General features: G+C 41.3%; 1 protein-coding gene across 2 annotated transcripts; it reads left to right on the plus strand.

The window, feature by feature from the left end:
* Positions 1-349: 349 nt before the first annotated feature.
* LOC306914437 (BPTF-associated chromatin complex component 1-like) lies at positions 350-10,687 on the plus strand. 2 transcript variants are annotated; one of them, XM_079491453.1, is made up of 5 exons: positions 350-679; positions 3,914-4,008; positions 4,701-4,930; positions 6,313-6,420; positions 8,438-10,687. In XM_079491453.1, the coding sequence occupies exons 1-5, from the start codon at positions 659-661 to the stop codon at positions 8,500-8,502; spliced, it is 519 nt and encodes a 172-aa protein (XP_079347579.1). In that variant the 5' UTR covers positions 350-658; the 3' UTR covers positions 8,503-10,687. The 2 variants fall into 2 exon arrangements, with proteins under 2 accessions (XP_079347579.1, XP_079347580.1); XM_079491454.1 differs by having other exon boundaries at positions 4,725-4,930.
* The last annotated feature ends 12,176 nt before the right edge of the window (positions 10,688-22,863 follow it).

The raw sequence follows: 22,863 nt of genomic DNA on the forward strand, positions 1-22,863 counted from the left end.
GGTCCAGAATCCAGATACAAAAAACATGTTTGTTTTGTTTTTGTACTTGAGATCAATATCACAACATCACACATATTTCGTTTACGAAATGTACCCCTTTCTCGTGGAATTAAATTATTAATTATTATTGAATGAAGTAAAGGTTTACTTGTTCAACCGCCGCCCCCCCCCCCCCTCTACCCATGATTCTAACCAGCAACCAGCTATACACACAGGACGGATCCTAAAGAACGTTGTGACCTTGTAACATTACAAATATAATGTATTTGTCAGATAATTAAACAAAAAAAACTATATTATTTAACATCCTTTATGCATGGAGACAGGTCCCTGCGGTCACATAATTCGACAGGTCACACATGCGGTCGTGACTCGTGACGTGGTTGTGTTGTGTTTAGATAGAACCACTAACAACAGTAACACTGACTGTAGTGTAACGTTAATGCAGAGGTTCAATACTACATGTATGTACCAGCACGTGCACGCAAACTAACAGTAGGGGACAGGACAAGACCACGCACACGTCATTAGTGCGCGAAGCAGCTGTGCGCGCGCGTTAACACTTTAGTTTTCGCACTGGTTATCTTAGCATGTTAGCTTAGCATGTGTTCCTAGTTGTCTTTTCACTCTTTTGTGTCCAGTTGTGAGAGCAGAGACAATGACGTCAGCATCAACTAAAGTAAGTCTGACCTGCATGACGTCATTTATCCATTCATTCATGCATTCTTTCGTTTACTTTACTGGTTTCATTCGGTTCAAACTGATGGAAAGTAACTATATTTGAGTAGTATTTTTGAGTACTTATACTCACTGGTAGTCAGGCCGTTTAGCTCAGTTGGTTAGAGCGTGGTGCTAATAACGCCAAGGTCGCGGGTTCGACCCCCGTAATGGCCACAGTAGTTTTATGATTAATTGGAAACGGTGGACCCTCTTGTTGTCTTGTAATTAACAAGTGCTTTATGGCAGAGTAGTTCTAGAGCAATGGATTGTGTGGCCTTGGTCTTTCCCTAGCTCTGGTCCATAGCTCTAATGTGTTATGGACCAGAGCTAGTCTTTACCTAATGGGACTGATCGGGGTAGCCACTGGGACGTAAGTCGGGACTTGATCACCCCGGCTGGGTCACCTGAGTGAGGGGTATGATGTTCGAGAGACCCGAAACCTCGACGACCATGGGATACATCACTGAGGATACGTCCCAGGTGCATCCATGCAGTTATAATGTAGGCTATTCAAGCTGTATTATTTGAGTACTTATACTCACTGGTAGTCAGGCCGTTTAGCTCAGTTGGTTAGAGCGTGGTGCTAATAACGCCAAGGTCGCGGGTTCGATCCCCGTAATGGCCACAGTAGTTTTATGATGAATTGGAAACAGTGGACCCTCTTGTGCTTTATGGTGTTGTCCACTCACAGTTAACAGTTTTTGTATTGAGTTGTGCTTGAAATATACTGTAATTCTGCAAACTGTTAATAAATACTTCAATCAATCAATGTAATTTGTTTTTAGGTATGTTGACTTATATTACCATTTATTCATTCATTCATTCATGCATTCTTTCGTTTACTTTACTGGTTTCATTCGGTTCAAACTGATGGAAAGTAACTATATTTGAGTAGTATTATTTGAGTACTTATACTCAATGGTAGTCAGGCCGTTTAGCTCAGTTGGTTAGAGCGTGGTGCTAATAACGCCAAGGTCGCGGGTTCGATCCCCGTAATGGCCACAGTAGTTTTATGATGAATTGGAAACGGTGGACCCTCTTGTTGTCTTGTAAACAAGTGCTTTATGGCAGAGTAGTTCCAGAGCAACGGATTGTGTGGCCTTGGTCTTTCCCTAGCTCTGGCCTCTGGTCCATAGCTCTAATGTGTTATGGACCAGAGCTAGTCTTTCCCTAATGGGACTGATCGAGGGTAGCTACTGGGACGCAAGTCGGGACTTGATCACCCCGGCTGGGTCACCTGAGTGAGGGGTATGATGTTCGAGAGACCCGAAACCTCGACGACCTTTGGATACATCACGTCCCAGGTGCATCCATGCAATGTTTTTTAGTTATAATGTAGGCTATTAAATCTGTATTATTTGAGTACTTATACTCACTGGTAGTCAGGCTGTTTAGCTCAGTTGGTTAGAGCGTGGTGCTAATAACGCGGGTTCGATCCCCGTAATGGCCACAGTAGTTTTATGATGAATTGGAAACGGTGGACCCTCTTGTTGTCTTGTAATTAACAAGTGCTTTATGGCAGAGTAGTTCTAGAGCAATGGATTGTGTGGCCTTGGTCTTTCCCTAGCTCTGGTCCATAGCTCTAATGTGTTATGGACCAGAGCTAGTCTTTACCTAATGGGACTGATCGGGGTAGCTACTGGGACGTAAGTCGGGACTTGATCACCCCGGCTGGGTCACCTGAGTGAGGGGTATGATGTTCGAGAGACCCGAAACCTCGACGACCATGGGATACATCACTGAGGATACGTCCCAGGTGCATCCATGCAGTTATAATGTAGGCTATTAAAGCTGTATTATTTGAGTACTTATACTCACTGGTAGTCAGGCCGTTTAGCTCAGTTGGTTAGAGCGTGGTGCTAATAACGCCAAGGTCGCGGGTTCGATCCCCGTAATGGCCACAGTAGTTTTATGATGAATTGGAAACAGTGGACCCTCTTGTGCTTTATGGTGTTGTCCACTCACAGTTAACAGTTTTTGTATTGAGTTGTGCTTGAAATATACTGTAATTCTGCAAACTGTTAATAAATACTTCAATCAATCAATGTAATTGGTTTTTAGGTATGTTGACTTATATTATCATTTATTCATTCATTCATTCATGCATTCTTTCGTTTACTTTACTGGTTTCATTCGGTTCAAACTGATGGAAAGTAACTATATTTGAGTAGTATTATTTGAGTACTTATACTCACTGGTAGTCAGGCCGTTTAGCTCAGTTGGTTAGAGCGTGGTGCTAATAACGCCAAGGTCGCGGGTTCGATCCCCGTAATGGCCACAGTAGTTTTATGATGAATTGGAAACGGTGGACCCTCTTGTTGTCTTGTAAACAAGTGCTTTATGGCAGAGTAGTTCCAGAGCAACGGATTGTGTGGCCTTGGTCTTTCCCTAGCTCTGGTCCATAGCTCTAATGTGTTATGGACCAGAGCTAGTCTTTACCTAATGGGACTGATCGAGGGTAGCTACTGAGACGTAAGTCGGGACTTGATCACCCCGGCTGGGTCACCTGAGTGAGGGGTATGATGTTCGAGAGACCCGAAACCTCGACGACCTTTGGATACATCACGTCCCAGGTGCATCCATGCAATGTTTTTTAGTTATAATGTAGGCTATTAAATCTGTATTATTTGAGTACTTATACTCACTGGTAGTCAGGCCGTTTAGCTCAGTTGGTTAGAGCGTGGTGCTAATAACGCCAAGGTCGCGGGTTCGATCCCCGTAATGGCCACAGTAGTTTTATGATGAATTGGAAACGGTGGACCCTCTTGTGCTTTATGGTGTCGTCCACTCGGTTAACAGTTTTTATATTGAGTTGTGCTTGAAATATACTGTAATTCTGCAAACTGTTAATAAATACTTCAATCAATCAATGTAATTTGTTTTTAGGTATGTTGACTTATATTACCTTTGCACCGGTATTTAAATTTTGTTATTCTTAAATTGTACTCAACCATTGGCAATCCGAGAGAGAGGTGTGTGTAAGGCGTTTTGAACACATTTTACACACATTTTACACACACACACACACACAAACACACAGGGTTGACCGTCATGTCATAATGTAACAACATAGTGTGTGTTTGATTTGTCAGGTTGGTCACGTGTGTGTTGTAATTGTGTGAATTTTATGTGTGTATTCATTTGTTTTCATTGTACTCCTGGGTATTTCTGTGTGTTTGTGTTTATTTTTCAGGTAGGTGAAATCTTCTCGGCGGCAGGCGCTGCCTTCACCAAACTAGGAGAACTGACCATGCAGTTACACCCTGTTGCTGACTGCACTCCTACAAGGTCACACACACACACACACACACACACACACACATCACCCTCTCATCTTCAATAGAGTAGACTCACCACTCACCAGGTTAGCACTTATGGTGCGTTCACACAGGCAAATTATGCTACCATTCATTGTCAATGGAATCTAGCGACATGACGTTGCAAAGACGCAATGGTGCATGTAGCTGCTCCAAATCAACTCGCAACGTGTCGTTGGGTCTGCCCGTGTGAACGCGAAAGTGTTGATTTTGTTGACTAAAACTATGACGAAATTGTCGAATACCTTTTTTTTCACTGAGGAAAACTAAATAAAACTAAGCTATGATGACAAACTATGATTGAATATACTGACAATTTCGTCAACAAATAAAAACTAGACTTTACTTGGATGTCAGGGAGGGACTAGTGGAGAAGAGATCCAGTAGAACTGAAAGACCAAGTCATTTTATGCTTGGTTGCATGCTGAAAATGGCAGATCTACAAGCTCACAGCGTGTCGACGTGTTGTGAGCTTGTAGACCGGCTATTTTCAGCATGCAACCAACTCTAAAATCAGTCATTATGACACCATCAAGGCCCGCCAAAATGCATTTTAGTCGACTAAATCAGCTGTAGATTTAGTCTATTTAGAAAATGTATTCAAAAGACTATGACTAAATCAAAATTTGCACTACTCACTACTCACCCTCTCATCTTCAATAGATTCTCTCTTTCTGTGTCTCTCAGTACTCAGAATAAGAGCACAGTAAAAAGGAAGGTGAGCGATGACGGTGGTTCGGTCGTCTCGTCGGAAAAGAAGTCGGCCAAGAAGGCCAATGCCTCCGCTGCCGCCGCCATGGGCATCCCGGCCGCCACTTCCGTGCCAACGGCCCTGACGACGGGGCTCCAGGGAGGCCCCGCGCAGCCTCGCATGAAGAAACAGAAGACTGCAGGTGAGCGCGGCGGGGAGAGGGTAATGGCCTATTTATATTCCAGTTTTAGGTGATAAGGAAGAGAAGAAACACTTCTCTCTGTTTTTTCTAACCACTGTTTCGGGGGTCACCTTATCACCTAAAACTGGAGTATGAATAGGCCTTAACGGAGGAGTTATGCCAACAGCCAAAGTTGGCTCACTCATAGTCTTAAGCTCTGAAAATGATCCACGGGTAAAGTGGATGCGGAAATGGGAATTCAAAACAAAATGTCTTTTAAACATATATTTTCATGAACGGAAATGACAAACGGCTTCCTTTCTCTGCTTCCGGGGATGACTAAGTAGTACCAGACTCTATAGCATTCGGAGATTGTGGAATAGTTGTCTCAGTCTGGCTACGTGACACTAGCTCAGTCATGTCACCCCCAGCTTTCCTGTAAACTGTAATGCTGCGTTCACATGGGCAGACTCAAAGTCTACCACCAACAGTCTACCATTCATTGTCAATGGAAGCCAGTGACATGGCGATGCAAAGACGCAATGATGCATGTAGCTGCTCCAAAAGCTACAAACTAAGCCGCAAATTATGCTGTGATCTTTGTGTCTGGCCGTGTGAATGCAACATAAGGGCTCAGAAAAAGCCTGTAAGAATAAGGACAAAAGATATTATATAGTATATTATTTAGTGTATTTATTTTAAAATGTGTGGAAAGAATGCACAGTGTTTATTTCTTGGTCGTCTCTAGTGCTGATTGCTCCAGTGGTTTACGAGATTATCTCTGGGCAGACAGCACACGCATCTCCAAAAGCTCTTTAAGTAGACCTGCAAGCACAAACTTGTCGCTATTTGTTGTACGAGACATATCTAGGGCTTAAGTGGTTGAAATGACAGAAAGGTGTGGGGATCGTAGCTTTTGTCAGATATAAAGGGGGTGGGGACGGAGACGGCAAGGAAGAAAATGTTAGGATCCACTGACTGGACATCATCAAGTAAAGCAGTGGTTCCCAAACATTTTCACGTCAAGGACCCCCAAAATGACACTCATTAGCCTGTGGACCTCCATTTGAAAATACATGCCGGGGACCCCCATAAGAGAAGATTTTTACAGCTCTAGCAGTGATTCTCAACCCGTTTAATTTCAAGGACCCCCAGTTGACATGCATTAGTCAATACGAACCCCCATTTAATGGCATTTCTATCTCTGGGACCCCCAATTTATATTTATTTAGGGTCCATTTGTACACTCTCAGAGTTACGTAACAATGGACATAAGGGTCCATATGGTTCCAAACTATCATTTAGCTGGGGACCCCCTGGAACTGCCTGAAGGACCCCTGGGGGTCCCCGGACTTTAGGAACCACTGAAGTAAAGTAAATGTACCTGAACATTGTGTGTGTAGATGTGACGCTGAGTGCTCTGAACGACTCCGACGTCAACAGCGACGCGGCGGACATGGAAGGACTGGGGGAATCTAACAACTCCAGCAAACTGAACAACTTTGATCAAGGTAAACATAAAGCCATACACACACACACATTATAATTAGTAGTATTATAATTTACGTTGTTTCTTTGTGTAAAATGTGCCGGTCACTCATTGGGTGCTTTCATTAGACCTGAGGACGATTCTACAAATCCTGTCAGTTTTCTGAAAAACCCATGTTTCTAATATCAGTGGTACTCAAACTATTTCATGTCAAGGAGCCCCAGAAATAGATGTACATGTATTTGGCCGTGGACCCCCATCTGAAAATATGTTGTTCCAGGGATCCCAAAGAAGCAAATATTTGACTTAAAAACTTTCTCTCTTATGTATATTCAAAGATTTGCGCCACATTTTCACGATTTTTCAAAAATAGCAGATCTACAAGCTCATAGCAATTAGGGGGATAAGGACTCCGGCAGGGGACCAAGTACAGACCCACGGGGGATCCTGGGTCTGTAAGGATAGATCTTTCACCACATAGCCAGTAAGAAAGAAATCGATGGCATCATTTAAAAAAAACAAAAAACACTTATGTCCTGTAGGTGGTGGTGTTTTCCATATCACGACCTTACAGGTGTATTTGTAATATCCATATCATGCCTAGCTAATTATGTGTTCACACTAACACACTAGATGGCAATTTTCTGTGACTGCATCTTTTTCCCAGAAATGCACTTATGATACGGATTGCTTTTTTAAAATCAGCTGTCCAATCCTAACTGTACATGAATGCATCCAATCTGATTAAATAAACATTATTACAAACGGCTCACCAAATGGACAACTTGTTTGGCTTTTTGTAGTGTCTGGGATTTCAACAATAGTGTTGTACACAGTGATATTTGACACGCTTAATGGAAAAGACAGGGCTTCCATTTGTAATGTCAGGCCGTTTAGCTCAGTTGGTTAGAGCGTGGTGCTAATAACGCCAAGGTCGCGGGTTCGATCCCCGTAATGGCCACAGTAGTTTTATGATGAATTGGAAACGGTGGACGCTCTTGTGCTTTATGGTGTCGTCCACTCACAGTTAACAGTTTTTGAGTTATTGAGTTGTGCTTGAAATATACTGTAATTCTGCAAACTGTTAAATACTTTCCCAGAAATGCACTTATGATACGGATTGCTTTTTTAAAATCAGCTGTCCAATCCTAACTGTACATGAATGCATCCGATCTGATTAAATAAACATTATTACAAACGGCTCACCAAATGGACAACTTGTTTGGCTTTTTGTAGAGTCTGGGATTTCCACAATAGTGTTGTACACACAGTGATATTTGACACGCTTAATGGAAAAGACAGGGCTTCCATTTGTAACTCTCGTGGAATTTACAGAAAGGGTCCATTTGGTGACATTGTAACACTCTGAAACACGAGCTCCTTGTGTCTCTGACAGCTTGGCTGAAAGCGGTCTGTATACAGTATTGTAGCCACAACATGGAACATGTTTAGGCCTGTCACAAAGATGCAAAATGATATTATACTACAGTATCTGATTGACTTTTATACCACTTAAATGGAATAAAAAGATCGGTTTCTCCAGATCGGATAAATTGCAGATCACAGATCGAATCATTTGGAATGAACATTGATCACCGATCGGTGGCTGATCGATCAGAGCACCTCTAGGTGTTGCTCAATCTTCTCTATTTTCACAGTTCACACCTGCAAATGCTAGATTAAACCTTCATTTCCAATGTTGGTACGTTCCATTAGAAGTCCTCTTCGGTTGATCCCTCAGCAGTAAAAGGCTCTCATTAAAAGATGGCTGTTGTGAACATAACTTTATTGTGCTGTGATAACAATTTTCACATCATGACAATGTACTGTACATTGTGTTAATGCCCTTACAGGCCCATTTGTCTTTTGCATTAATGCATTAACCATTAAGGTGGTTGCACACTGGGCGCGTTTTTCGGAAAACCGATGGAAAAACGCAGCTAAAAATCCTAAAACAGGTCCAGTGTGCAGTGACCTTTACTGCACTTACTTGTCCCTAGTGCATATAATTAATTCATCATTAATCGTTTGTGTTTCAGACAGCCTCAACTTGGATTCAGGTCTCATCATGAACTCCAATGACCTCCCACTGCTATCCCGTTGACCTCTCATCTCTGATCTTTGAACTGTAAACATTTGTTAACCCCCACATTTGATTTATACTCCACCCCGATTGGTCAAGAACTCACCTCCAACCATGATCTACATCACATTGATTTATACTCCAACCTGACTGGTGAAGAACTCGTCTCCAATCATGAGCCATGTCAGTCACCTGAGCTGAGCCGAACACTGCGCCCCAGCTTGGAGTAGAAGCCCACACGCCAACAATAAGGTGTAGTCCTATCCCTGAGAACCTGTCTACAAACACATGGCTGCTGTGCGGACAAATAATTCTGCTATCACAGCAGTGGTCCCCAAACCTTTATGCTCGAGAGACCCAGAAGAGAAATTAAGACATTTACCCGCAACCCAAACTAGTGAAAATAGTAGATCAAGGGGCTCACACAACGTGTCGTGAGCTTGTAGATGGGTTATTTTCACTACTTCTGAAACATTTGTTTTCTAATTTATGGAATTTCTAGGGTTTTTATTTCTTCATGAAATTACCGAAGAAAGAAATCATTACATTTTGTTTATAATTCATGAAAAAAAGTTTTTTTGGGAATATTTTTTGAAAACATTTTGAAATCTAAAAACAAAACCATGGAAAGTGACCCAACCAATCAAACACTCAAGAGTTACAGACCTGTTGTGGTCATTTAGGGCTAGCTCTTTGTGTCTCTGGTAATATTATTGTCCACTCATTTTGTATGTCTGGCAAAAATTTAATTTTGACCAAAATGTCCACCAGCATGATGATCACTTGTTGGACCAACGCGCCGTCGGAATAACTAATCACACGGCACCGATCCCTGTACATGGATCATTGCTTGACCAGCTGTTATGGTGGCCACGATGACCCGTTGCTCCAGTGAACAGCAGCAGGTCAATGAGCAAATGTACCTGCATTCATATATCTATGGGAATGACTTCCTTGTGACTGTTTCAGATTATTCATATAGGTTTTAGGTGTTCCATTCAACACATTTATATTCCACCTTCTCTGAGAGATGCTGTGTTGTATCCAGATGCTCCTAAAGACTACTCCCCGCCGTTCATTTAGATATGAAATGTAATGGATTATGGAATTGCAACTGTCAGGATACTGTCTTGGATATTTATGTGTGTTAGAAAATGGGCAATGTTTTAAGGGGTAATTAACAACTGTAATCACCTGGGATTCGAACCAAGGATGACCTACCTAATGTACTGCTTATCCAAAAGGCAACCCCTGCTATGTCTGGGGGAGATATTGGTCATATGCGCTTCATGAAGTACTACTTGTCAACCAGTAGGTGTCCTACCAGACACCAGGCAACGGTCTAAATGTCATACACAGTGATTAAAGTTAGATTTATTTTATTCATAAAATGAGTCCCAGGTTGCAGCATTGAGTAAAATGTAATGCGAATGCAGTTCCAAATGATGCATTTGTCTTGTTATGTAAATGAGCGGGCCGGGTATGCTAATTTACAGTGGTGGAAAACATACTTGCATTCTGTACTTTGAGTAAAAGTACCAATGCTGCAATATAGAAATACTCTGTTTCAAGTTCAAGTCCAGAATTCAAAATGTACTTGAGTAAAAGTACCAAGTATTGGTATCAAAATGTACTTAAAGTAAAATGTAAAAGTATTCATTGTGTGCAGAATGTCTCATTTCAAGTTTTCAAATGTATATCAATCTTTTGAAAATAGCAGATCTACAAGCTCACAATGCGTCGCAAGCTTGTAGATGGGCTATTTTCAGATGGCTGAAATGTAAAGGACTGAAGTGGTTAATGTATGTCTTGTTTGTAATAATAAAATTCTACAAAGTATCTAGTAACTAGAACGTAATGAATGTAGTAGATTAAAAGTACAATATTTGCCTCTGAGATGTAGTGGAGTAGAAGAAAACGTATTGGAAATACACAAGTAAAGTACAAATACCTCAATGTACTTAGTTACTTTCCACCACTGCTAATTCATATTTTCTCATATGGCACAGCCGCATCCAGAAAATAGCTGATCTACAAGCGCAAAGCACGTAGATCAGGTATTTTCTGCATTGTTAGAGGAAATGTAAATCTGTAACGTATGTATGTGAAACACTTCTTGCTTCACTTCCTGTTTTGTTTTGCGTGGAGGACGCATCTGTCTTGCGTAAAGAGGAAGTTGTTTGATAAAACTTGTGTTTTGTAACTTGCCATTTTGTTTTTTTAAATTATATCATTATTGTATTATAATTTAGAAATGTGTTGATATTGTTAAAAGTGATGAGTCATAGTATCAGTCAACACTGAATAAAGTAGTTGTTCCGATATCGATACCAGACAGTATCGGAAAAAGCTGCCCATAGTGCCTGTTATAGTATGGTATCGGTACCGGTGAGTATATGTCATATGTCAGTCTATGGCATACCACGTAATTCATCACATTTCATTTACAGTCATATTTAAAATGTTTCAGTTTGAAGTTGCACGACTGTCTTATCTCTTACTGACTGTATTTACACAATTTGTTTGCTAATTGTGGCTGCACAATTATTAATGGAATTTTGATTTATTCCTACATCCGTGGTTCTCAAACTATTTAATCTCACAGACCACCATAACTCCGAGAGTGGTTCCATTTGTACACTCGTAGACCCTGTAACGGTCCATTTGAAACCCTGGAGCCCACTTTGAGAACGGCTATCCTAGATTATTGAGTGGTGTAAACCACTCCTACAACTCTCGCAAGTTATGGTTTATCGGTAAGGAAAAAGTGGTATTGTAACGCCTCTAATTACTTAACTAATAAGTTTTTCAGAAAACTTAGATCAGGATTTAGAAGATGTTTTAGGCCTCAGGGTTAAAGAAGCTCTACAGTATTTAAAAGCTTGTGACTAAATAACTACATTCGAACATTTCCTCAAGAGTAACCATCTAGGACAGTGGTTCGTGCACCCCTTGTGGTACGCGAGCACCTTCTAGGGAGTGGTTGACATGAAAAGGCTAATGGTGGTGCTATGGTTTCATTTTAAATATTATGCCAATATATGGCAAGTATATGCAGAATATTATAGCCTATGCTGCATATATAAGCGATATTCAGGTTCATATATGTGCAAATGTGTGATAAGGTATGTCCCTATATAGCTTATGCGATTTATATTTCCATGTGGGAGGGTGCGTCAGCTAGGTCAGGAGGTAACCGGTAACGGGGTGCATGGCCAAAAACTTTTGGGAACCGCTGGTACATACAAGGTTTCTACCCCTCGGGGCACAGGTCTCCACCAGGGCAGGTCAGGTTATGGCCTCCTGGTGTTGCTATAATAGGCCAATGTGAAAAGGGTGCCATTTCTCCTACGCCTTGGATGGCAATTAGCCCTTCACTAAATCCCACCCCAAAAAGCGATTGTCCAATGCCAATCCAAATAGTTTAGCAACGGTTGCTATGCAGGTCAAGCTTTCTTCTCTGCTAACATGCCTATTGGACAAGGATGGGTTGGGGAGGGACTTAGTGAAGGGATGATTTGAGGCATTTTGTTCAGAAAATGTGTTTTGCAAAAATCCACCTGCTGGTGGCGCTATAACAGGCCAATGTGAAAGGGTTGGATATATTCCTCAGCCTAGTAGGAAAGTCTGTGAAAGATTTCGCGTAAATTGCACGCTGCGTTCATGATTCGAGGCTTTTTGTTCAAAACGGGCCAATCCTGCAAACTTTGAAAGTCAATGTTAGCCAATTAGGATGGAATATGAAATATCAGACAGAACCGTCTTGAACACATAACTATAGAGTTAGTGTGTAACGATTTGCGGGATTTTTGGACAGAATCTGGAGGAGTAATATCAAAAAGTCGGCCTCCTGGTGGCGCTATAACAGGCCGTTGTGGAAACTTTGGGGCAGAGGTTCATCGTTGGCATCCAGGGAGTGTGTGTGCAAAATTTGGCACCGACCGGGTCAACAGTGCCGGAGATTAACAGACGGACGGACTCACACACACGGACGGAGTGCAAAACATACTCTCTCCCCATGCCTTCGGCCTGGTGGAGACAATCAGTAGAATTCTAGTATGGAAAGTTGGAAACAATTATTTTATTTAGAGAGCTGGTATAGATAAGGAACAAAAACATCAATAATAATAATACAAAATGATAATTATAATGATGATGAAAATGTATGTCTGGCTAGAGCAGTACAACACATACTGGTATCACATAGACACTACCAGTAATGATGTGCTGCTAGAGCCTCACACACGCACACGTCAATGTTTTAAAATCTCAGTTACAGTCCAACAGTCATTTAAAGTATTCAAACATTCAAACCGTAATTCAAACATTGGGAAACATGTCTTCACGTTGACAGTGACACCATGGGTGTCATGGGTTGGGGTTTTGTGGCTAGCTGTATCTTATGGACATTGTGCTTATTACCCAGACACCTCCTTGTTTCCCACCTCACCTGTGTCTGATCTTTGATTGCACTGATTAAGAGTTTCTGTTTGTGTATTTGAACCCTGCTTTTTCCGCAGTTCAGTGCTTAGTTTTTGTGTGTGTGAACTCTGTGTTTGGCCCCAGTTGTGATTTTGTGCTGGACATTTATCTTACTGAGGAACTTTGTGTTTTGGATTAATTTTTTTAGACGATTTTTGTGACTTTAGTCAAATTCAGGGGACACTGAACTTTTGAGATTCTACTTTGTTTCCGGAAATTACCAGAGTTATCAGCCTTCTCAAAAGTGCCGCTTGGAACTTGGCTAAAGCCTCGTTCCTGACCACATCACTGGTGTGCCAATAATCACGATAAAGCACACCCTCTTGTGAAATATTGCTTAATTGTACAACAGTGTCGCACAAAAACTGTGAAAATAGATTTATTTATTGTTTCATCTAAATTTCAATTTTGACACCATTTTTTTTATTCACATTGATATTTTTTTTATAATGAATTAAGTTAAATAGTTGAATTAGCCACTGCACCCCAGTGATATTTAAATGATGTTTTTGTAACTAATTAAATGAGTGCACAGAAAACAGCCAAAATCGAGCACATTAATGTTGATATAAGGCCAAACCGTGTATAATGTATAATAACTTGCTCAAAATAGGGATGCCACGTTGAAAAGGGTTAAACGTTGAGCGCAATTGATAACCAACCAAACCAAAGTAAAATAAAAGAAACACCAACCACACCAATACATGGGCCATGCTGTACATTGTACTACTTATGAGTTCAGCAGCATCAGGGGTGCGGGCGGAGCGCCAAGGGCGCACGGTAGCAGCACAAGATGATTTGGAGTCTAACAACACATGTCTGCAAAACATGATGTGCTGCTAAAGCGAAGCCTGGACATACTGCCTGTGAGTGTGACCACAGTCTGGAGTTGTCCTGTCCTAGGACAGTAGGGACATGTCTTGAGTTGTCCTCTCCTAGGACAGTGGGGACTCAGGAGGGACAGTCTTGAGTTGTCCTCAGTGTGGGGACAGTCTTGAATTTGTCTTGTCCTCTCCGGGGACAAGTTGGTGTGGATGGGATGATGCAAGAACAGCGTTCTCCATTCGCCGTGCTGGACCCCGGAGTTCAACTGTGCAGATGAGAGTAAAGAATACACAGTTCAATACAAATGTAACTACTTGAACTTAGTGTCCACTCCCCATTCTGGGGAAGAACATTCAGCAAAAATAGAAAATATGCTAGATCATTATATTCTCATAGAGCTTGTAGATTGGCTATTTTCGGTGAAGAACACTGCTCTGTACAGTTTGCCCACATCCCTGTTTCTTTCTACAGGCAGGTGTTCAGGTTCATTTCACCTGATAGACTTGGAGTGATAGAGAGAAATCCCATACACCCACAATGTGCTTTTATTTTTACTGGACCATTATCATATCCCAGGAATGGGTGGACCAACGTAGTTCCCAGCAATTTAATGAATATTTTTAAAATAATACTCACGCTTTTCACCGATTTTCGCCCCCCTATGATAGGGCCCCTTTTGTGAAAAGTCATGATGAAATATGACGTACCAAGTTGCCATGTATTGCTGTGGGCCTACTTCAATATATTTTGATGAGAAGTATTTTTTATTGAATATTTTACATTGGGTAACCAATATACCCGGGTTTAGTGATGGTGTGACAAAAAGGATGTTTAGTGTAATGGCCCCCAGCCTGTAGGAGTATACGTGCAGTGACAAGGTTCACAGTCCCGCCCGGCTCGCCTCCCATGAACACGGCTAGATGCTCCGCAAATCCGGATGGATGCGTCACCAACTCACCACAGTGGATTCGAACCCCTGTATTTAACCCCTGCACCACCACCACCCGAGCACCCCTCACGCTGTAGTCCGTACAGTTGAATAATTTTTTCTTTGTTTTATAAGTGGCTGATTTTTTTTTACACCTGTTTACTGAAAGTTGTAAGCTAAAAAAAAGACTAGCACAAAAATTCTATAAAAAAGAATATAGCACAAAAAGCGAATAAACTACATACTAACCACTTGAACCCTAGCATCCCCCCCCCCACCCCGCATCCCCCATAGGCGAACATATGGCTTAAATACCAAATCTACAAGCTCAAAACGTGACACAACGCAACATATTGTGAGCAATTAAAAATGCTATTGGACCTAATGGTGGGCCCTAGGGGACCCCGCTGATCCACAATGTATAAAATAAAATATAAAATAAATAAGGCAGAAAAGAGTTTTTTTTTAATAAAGAGAAGAGAGACAGAGAGCTAAGAAAACCAGACAGTATAATTAAAATTCCATGTGTATTTTCATGTGTCAACATTGCAACACAGCATGTCCATAGAAAGTTGAGAAACGTAACAAACAAAATGGGAGAATTGTGAGTGGACAAAATGGAGGTAGAGACCTGATACCTCTGCACAATTCTGAATGTAAATGTTACTCTGAGACTGAAATAAAAGAGTAGTTACACTATCATGTCTTCACAAAACTAGCTGGATTTTTGTAGCACGTCTTTATGGTTTAGTCCACCCCCTATCTATATGAAAATTATTATTCAGCAAAATTCCCCCAATGTATTGTAGTTGATGTGAATTGAGTTACATGTCATCATCAGTATCATCACCATAACTTTCATTACCATCATTATTATTTTCACAAGCAAGTTTTGTTTTTAAAATGCTGTTATTTTTTTTGACAATTTAATGATGTGCAATTAAATCAAATAATTCAAATGATTAAATATTATGAATGGGATTACATTTTACCAGCAGCTGAGAATAAAAAACTCTGTTGTAACTCTGTTGTAACTCTGTACAACTCGATGGACCCATACGGGTAAATTTGGTTCCATTTGTAGGCTACACTCTCAGAGTTACATTAACTGTGTGTAGTACTGTACACACTAATTAAATACTGTGGGATTTTGTGTGTAAATGCTGAGCTCAGCATGTGGAGTAAATTGTAGTATAGTAAAAGAACTCTATCTCATAAAAATAAATAAAATATACCAAATCAAACGGCAGCGAAATTATAGACAGAAAGTTACCAAAAAAAAAGAAAATAAATAAATAGGGTAATGCATTTCAAGAGACATTCAAACGCCGGGGCTTTGTACGGCATCATATATAGATATTAAGATAAGCATATACACAAAGGACCAATTTAAATAAATGAAAAGAGAAACATTAAGTAATTGAACACCAACTGCTAGATGACAAGATGACACTGCGTATGTGTGTGTGTGTGTGTGTGTGTGTGTGTGTGTGTGTGTGTGTGTGTGTGTGTGTGTGTGTGTGTGTATGCACGTGCGTGTGAGTTAGATGTAGCCTTTACAGGAAATTAACTAGAGCTAAAATCTAACCTTAATGTTAGATAACCTACTGAATTGAACTCAGAGAGAGAGAGTACAAATGTAACAAAATGCACCCGTAGGGCCCTTACAAGAGGGTCCATTTTATTTGCTTTTTTATTTTTCCTAATTTATTTGTTGATTAGATTATATTTTTAATCTCAACCTGCCTCAACCTAGTAATGTAGCAGAAAACGGAAATATGCAAGTAAAGTACCACAAAATGGTACTTAAGTACAGTACTTGAGTAAATGTACTTAGATACTTACCACAACTGAATATTTGCATCGTACATACTGTAAGAAGGGACGGATTAACCCCCGCAAGGGCCCCTGGGCCGGTATATTTTTGTGGTTTTTTTTAATCATCTTTTTTACCTAAATTTAACACAATCAACAGCCCTTGTCAGGGCCTCAAACCCAGTACCACGCGGTCCAGTTTCCCTGAAGGGCGCCTGAGAGCCAAGGGCCCCTGGGCCACGGCCCAACCGGCCCAATGGCTAACTTGACCCTGTACATAAGGACTTTTTCAATTGTAATCCCTGAGTGACAGAAAGGCCTAGAGGCGATTATACTGCAAGCAAAACAACAAAACCTTAACCATGTGATATCATTCCATAATAATGTAAATTACTACATTCATCATCGTCGTCTATATTTGTGTGTGTGTGTGTGTGTGTGTGTGTGTGTGTGTGTGTGTGTGTGTGTGTGTGTGTGTGTGTGTTCATTAAGTGTTCATTTAACCCATAAGTGTTACAACTTCAAGGTTACATAATACTCTATGTTACTGCATGTGAAGCTAACTGTCTACAAGACACGTAATTATTACGAAGGACTGGTTAAGTAAAGGTACAAATATTTGTTTGATTAAAGAGAGGTCTTTTACAAAGCAATCCTCACCATTTGTAACTGAGGGTTCAAGTGAAACCATTTTCTCAGAGTTGAACTAAGGCTGTGCAATGCACCTACCACGCCCTACTAGTGTATAGGCTACACTGAAAATTACCACACCAAGAAAAGTTTGCTTCACATGAAATGCACAGATTTTATAGGAATAATACTAATAATAATCTAAATACATTTTCTTTCCCATTTTGGAAATGTTTGCTCACACATTTCAAAGTATAATAAAATGAAACATAGGGTGTGAGAAGAAAATAGTCTGTGGGGGGGGGGGGGGGCAGGATCCGGGTCAAAAACGCACACATTGACTTGCTAATGACAGCTCGCAGTGGAACAGGCTATATATAAAGGCCTACATATGAGCAACACTGTACAATTACATGAGCTTTAATATTAGATCACGAAGCAAGCATTCACATCAACTACTGTTACAGCAGAAAGCAATTGAAGAAAAGCAACTACTATTCACATTCACACTCCCATTGAAAAGGAGAGAGAGAGGGAGAGCGAGAGAGAGACACACACACACACACACACACACACACACACACACACACACACACACACACACACACACACACACACTTACAGAGAGAGAGGGAGACAGTGGGGGGAGAGAGAAGGAATACAGTAAGTGTGATAGTGTGGTTGAGGGAAAGAGAAAAAGAGAGAGCGAGAGGGAGGGAGGCTCTCTGTCTGTCCTCCCCACTGAGGCCTGCTCACAGTAACTGAAGCCATTTTAAACAGCTTTGAAGCAGAGAGAGAAGGGAGAGAGAGAGAGAGAGGAGGGGGGAGAGGGGGGAGGAAAGACACTGACTTACCGTGGACTGCTGGATAATGTTATTATAAAAACAAAATCAATGAGGGCAAAAAGGGGTTTCTTAGCCAATTACTACCACAACCACCACCCCCCACACTATAATTATCTAAAGCCCTGCCCCCCCCCCCCCCCCCCCCAGCTGTGTAAAGCAGTGTGTCTTTCGTGTAGTGTAGAGACAGTGTCAGCAAGAGGCCAGTGCCACTAAACTCACAAAAAACTGCTGCTCATAACCCCGAAAAACGAAGCTACTACTGGAAGTAACACTATAACACACAATCTAACATTACAGCAGCTGAACAAACAGCACAACATCCTTTAAGCTACGCCACACGGTCCGGACACGCGCACACACACACACACACACACACACACACACACACACACACACACACACACACACACACACACACACACACACAGGGCAGTACAAATGAAAAGGGGAAAAAACTATGTCACACACACAAAGACGAACACATGCGTGCACACACACACACACACACACACACACACACACACACACACACACACACACACACCAACAAACATGTATGAATGGGAATATAATATATACTCAGGCTAATATCAGATGAGGGAAGAAAAGAAAAAAAAGGTATGTGAATGGAGCCGGTTGCTTCTTTTCCTAGTTGGGGAGGGCGTCCCGAAAAAATTGGCCCCCGAAAAACTTACTGTCCCCCCCCTCTACTTCACTGACTGTAGCTGGCTGGTCCCCTTTTCATCTACCTGGTCTCTGTCTGTCTTGTCTGTTTGTCTGTCTGTCTGTAATATCTTGAGGTCTCAGTCTCCAGTGTGTCGTGCTGCCTCAGTGCTAAGTGAGAGACTGAGACCGACCGAGCAGGCATAAGAACCCTATAGCCTTGTTTCCCGGCCATCACTTTCTACAATAAAAATCAACATTTTTTGGGGCACCGAAAAATCTGGAAAAAAATCAGGGCGTCCCCCGGGCCCGGTGCAAGACATGTGTGAAATTGGGGGTCTCCCGGTGCCTCCATTGGGTGGCAAAAAATTATTTTGCGCCAGGGCAATGAATGGGGGCTGCGAGTCGACTAGTGCAGTTTGCCTCCACTCGCTCTGCGCTGGCTTGTACACTTGCCAAACTTCTCTCTGGTCGGCCAGGGAGCGGAGAGAGACAGAGAGCGAGAGAGAGAGAGAGGAGGGGGGGAGAAATAGAGACAAGCGTCAGGGAGTGAGGGGGAAAGAGGGAGAGGGGGAGAAAGAGAAGAAAAAAAATAAGGGGAATAAAATAAGGAAAGTGTGTCTGCCTGAGTAAGTTGCATGCTTTTCTTTTTTTTTTAAGCCAGTGACATTGTCAGGCATTTCTGCCTGCACAGTAAAATCCTTAGTATCACTTTCATTCAGAAGAGGAACGAAATGGACCCTTTTCATTCCGTTTGTGCTCTCTTCAGAGTTAGGCTCTCACCACAAAAAAACAGCTAGGGCACATGAGGAAAGCAAAATACTTGTTTTGTTAAAGCAGCCCTGGTTTTCATACAGTAAAGACACACAACAAAATGCAGGAACGGGCAACTGGACAGGGAGGGGGGAAATCTTTAGGGGGGAAAAGGTTTGTACATTGTAGGAGGCTTGTCTGGTCTGTTGTGGACTTGCCAATAATGTAATTTGGTCATGAGATGAGGAGTGTGTGCTCTTTGTGCGAGGAGCCCACACCGAGAAGGGAGGGGAGCCCGTCCCCTCGTCGTGGCGAAAGTGCTGCTATCAAACTACACAGTTTTACTAAATGACATGGAGGCAGTACCCCCACCCTTCCCCACTTCTCCCTCCCCTCTCTCACACACACACACACACACACACACACACACACACACGTTTGTATTACTGTACTTGTGAGGACACCAAAAGTTTAGGATCATGATTTTATAAATGTCTTTTTCTGCAGTTTTTTGTCATTTTAACCCAAATTCAATCTAAAGCTCACAATGTCTCACCCTGCGATGCGTTGGGAAATTGTAGATCGCCCAATTTCGGGCCACGACACCAGCGTACAACCAAGTAATAATCTGGCATAACTCCAACCCTAACCCCTAAACCTAACCTCTAAATGTCTAATATAATCTTAACCCCTAAATCTGATCTAATCCTAAACCCAATCTGAAAGTAAAGTTAGTAAAATCTAATCTAACATTTTTAATCGTAAAAGCAACAATTTCTCTTGTTTCAAAATGTCTATTTATCTATACTTGAGGGGACATTAGGTCCCCCAAGTACAGTAATACTAAGTCCAGACACACTCACCCACACACAATACTGAGTGCGACACACACACACACACACACACACACGCACACACACACACACACACACACAATTCTAGACTATATATGACAGAGATATAATACGTAGTTCACACTGCACCGTGTACGCTGCAGAGAGAGAGGGGGGCTTCCTCTCTGTGTCTGCGCGCACACACACACACACACACACACACACACACACACACACACACACACACACACACACACACACACACACACACACACACACTGAATTTAAACGAGATACAGCTAAAGAAAGTGGGGCCGCACACTCCAGCACAACCGACCACAAACTCATGTAATAAATATTAACCTGCCTTCAAATACTTCACCCTCAGTCATGATACGAACTGAGTGGGGACCCCCGGACGCGTGTGCACAGTCAAATGTTGTTAATTTAACTGGGCTCCACGTGTTTACACATGTACCTTCTCAGAATTATAAATGTATAAATGAACACTGAGGATTTTACTGTCTGTCTGTGATGATGAACTAGTTTGAATCAGCCTTTATTGAAATGTTTTGTTTTACTTGGTGCCTTAACTCCACTATTAGAGTCATGATTGTGATAAATAGCAGTAATATTACTTTACCCTGGTACAAATGATCATTGACTGTAAATAATATCTCATATTACACCAGCCTGGTCCATATTCACGACTTTTGGTGTGATATAAACATTGGAGGTGGTAAGAAAAGAACATTATAGAATGTGGAATCTAGAACAAAGTCAATGCTAATGTAGTTTAGTTTGAATTGTGATCTGCTTTTTTTGCGATATTCATCTGAATTGAAACATTACAATGTCAACTTTCAAATATGTATAAGAGGAGCTAGATTGCAAGGCAAGCTATTATTTATTCACCTATATCTCTCTGGGCACTATATATGCTACAGATGTGCAGTACAGTCACAAGCATGACACTCAAATCATAATCCGAATATTTGTATTTAAAAGCAGAAACAGGATCCTGATTACTTGGTGATTAGATGTTAATCTAGGTTCGTTGCTTGTTTGTGTGTGTTATAGTTCACATATTAACCTCTTATTGCAACCAAAGTGTGGCAAGAAGAATGTGAGTGAGCGAGCAAGAAAGTGAGTGCGAGTGAGCATTGCAATGAGTGAGTGAATGAGTGAGTGAGTGACTGAGCAAGAAAGTGAGTGAGTGAGAAATGAGCGAGCGAGTGGGGGGGGTGAGAGGGGACATGATAAAGAAACAGTACATCTATACAGTGACAAAAGATGATGACGCGGCACTTCTATTAAAAAGGCGGTATAGAGAGACAGTTGGGTCCATTTTGTGTCAGTGATGAAGACTTTTGATCATCAGACACAGTATGAAATAAAAAGTCCACCATTACATAACAATACTGTATTGTGATTTTACACTGCCGGCACTTCAGTGGGGAAAGCCACACCGATCTGCACGTATTTTAACAGAAAGCCTCTCCATTTCAAACAAAGACAATAAATTATACACAGAACTTTTACTAATAAAGATGAACTGCAACCAACTAGTTTACGCCATACAGTAGCCTATACATACAACCTTTGTTTTGTTTGTTTTTTTAAAGAAAAGAAAATAATGGCTTGGTTGTACACAAGTGAAAAGGTGGAAGAGTAAGTGTTGATGCACTCCGTGTAACATTAGATTGTAACTTAACAGTTATAACTGTAATTGTACTGAACTATTGTAACTTTAACCACTTAAACCCTTTAATACTATTGATTTTCATCCTACACCAAATCTCTTTGTGAGCTTGTAGATCTATTTATTTGGCTAATGACCCCCCCCCCCTCCACAAAAAAGTGGTTAATTTAATTATAACTGTCTGTACCTGATTATAACTTTAAATGTATAAGGAAATGTAATTGTACTGTAACACTATGACTTTAGCTGTACATTGTAACTGGATTTGTTTTAAACGTATAACTGCTGTAATTGTAACTGTAACAATATAACTTTAACTGCAACATTGTAAGTTTAAAATGTGCAACATTACATAGTAACTACTGTAACATATTCGATGCATTTCATTGTTTTAAAGCGTTTAACTTCTATTCGTGAAGCAAAGACGGCAGGAAAATCGTCGGTGTTAATTTAACACAACGGGGTCCCAACGCCCAACGGGCTCTATTTGTAGGCTACGCCCTCGGGGTTAAATCAACCCTCGGGGTTTTACGGTGTGGCTCGACACAATCTGCTGACTCCGTGTTTTTTGCATTCATTTATTTATATTTTCGTCAGCTCGCCGAGACAGCCGCTAAAAGCCCCAAAACGTCAACCCTTGGTTCCAACTAAAACACAATTTCGTCTGTATGTTCAATTTGTGCACAACTCGGTTTAATTCGCTTAAATGTAGATACTATGAGTATGCGATATTTTTCTATGAGTTTATGCGATATTTTTCTATGAGTTTGGTTGTGGGTGGGTGGGGTATTACACAATAAAAATCCTCCGTGGGGATTTATCCATGTATAACTCTTAGGGGGTACAAAAGGGAACCAAATGGACCCTCGCGGGTCCATATTGCACCCTCTTGGAGTTAAACAAACA

This window comes from Electrona antarctica (genome assembly GCF_951216825.1).
Source record: "Electrona antarctica genome assembly, chromosome: 21".
NCBI lineage: Eukaryota > Metazoa > Chordata > Actinopteri > Myctophiformes > Myctophidae > Electrona > Electrona antarctica.

What these genes read in the sequence shown, in the direction of transcription:
- LOC306914437 (XM_079491453.1), top strand. Translation starts at nt 659, where the DNA reads ATGACGTCAGCATCAACTAAA. An exon ending in TGACGTCAGCATCAACTAAA is followed by an intron (nt 680 to 3,913) that starts GTAAGTCTGACC and finishes TTTATTTTTCAG; the next exon opens with GTAGGTGAAATCTTCTCGGC. An exon ending in GCTGACTGCACTCCTACAAG is followed by an intron (nt 4,009 to 4,700) that starts GTCACACACACA and finishes CATCTTCAATAG; the next exon opens with ATTCTCTCTTTCTGTGTCTC.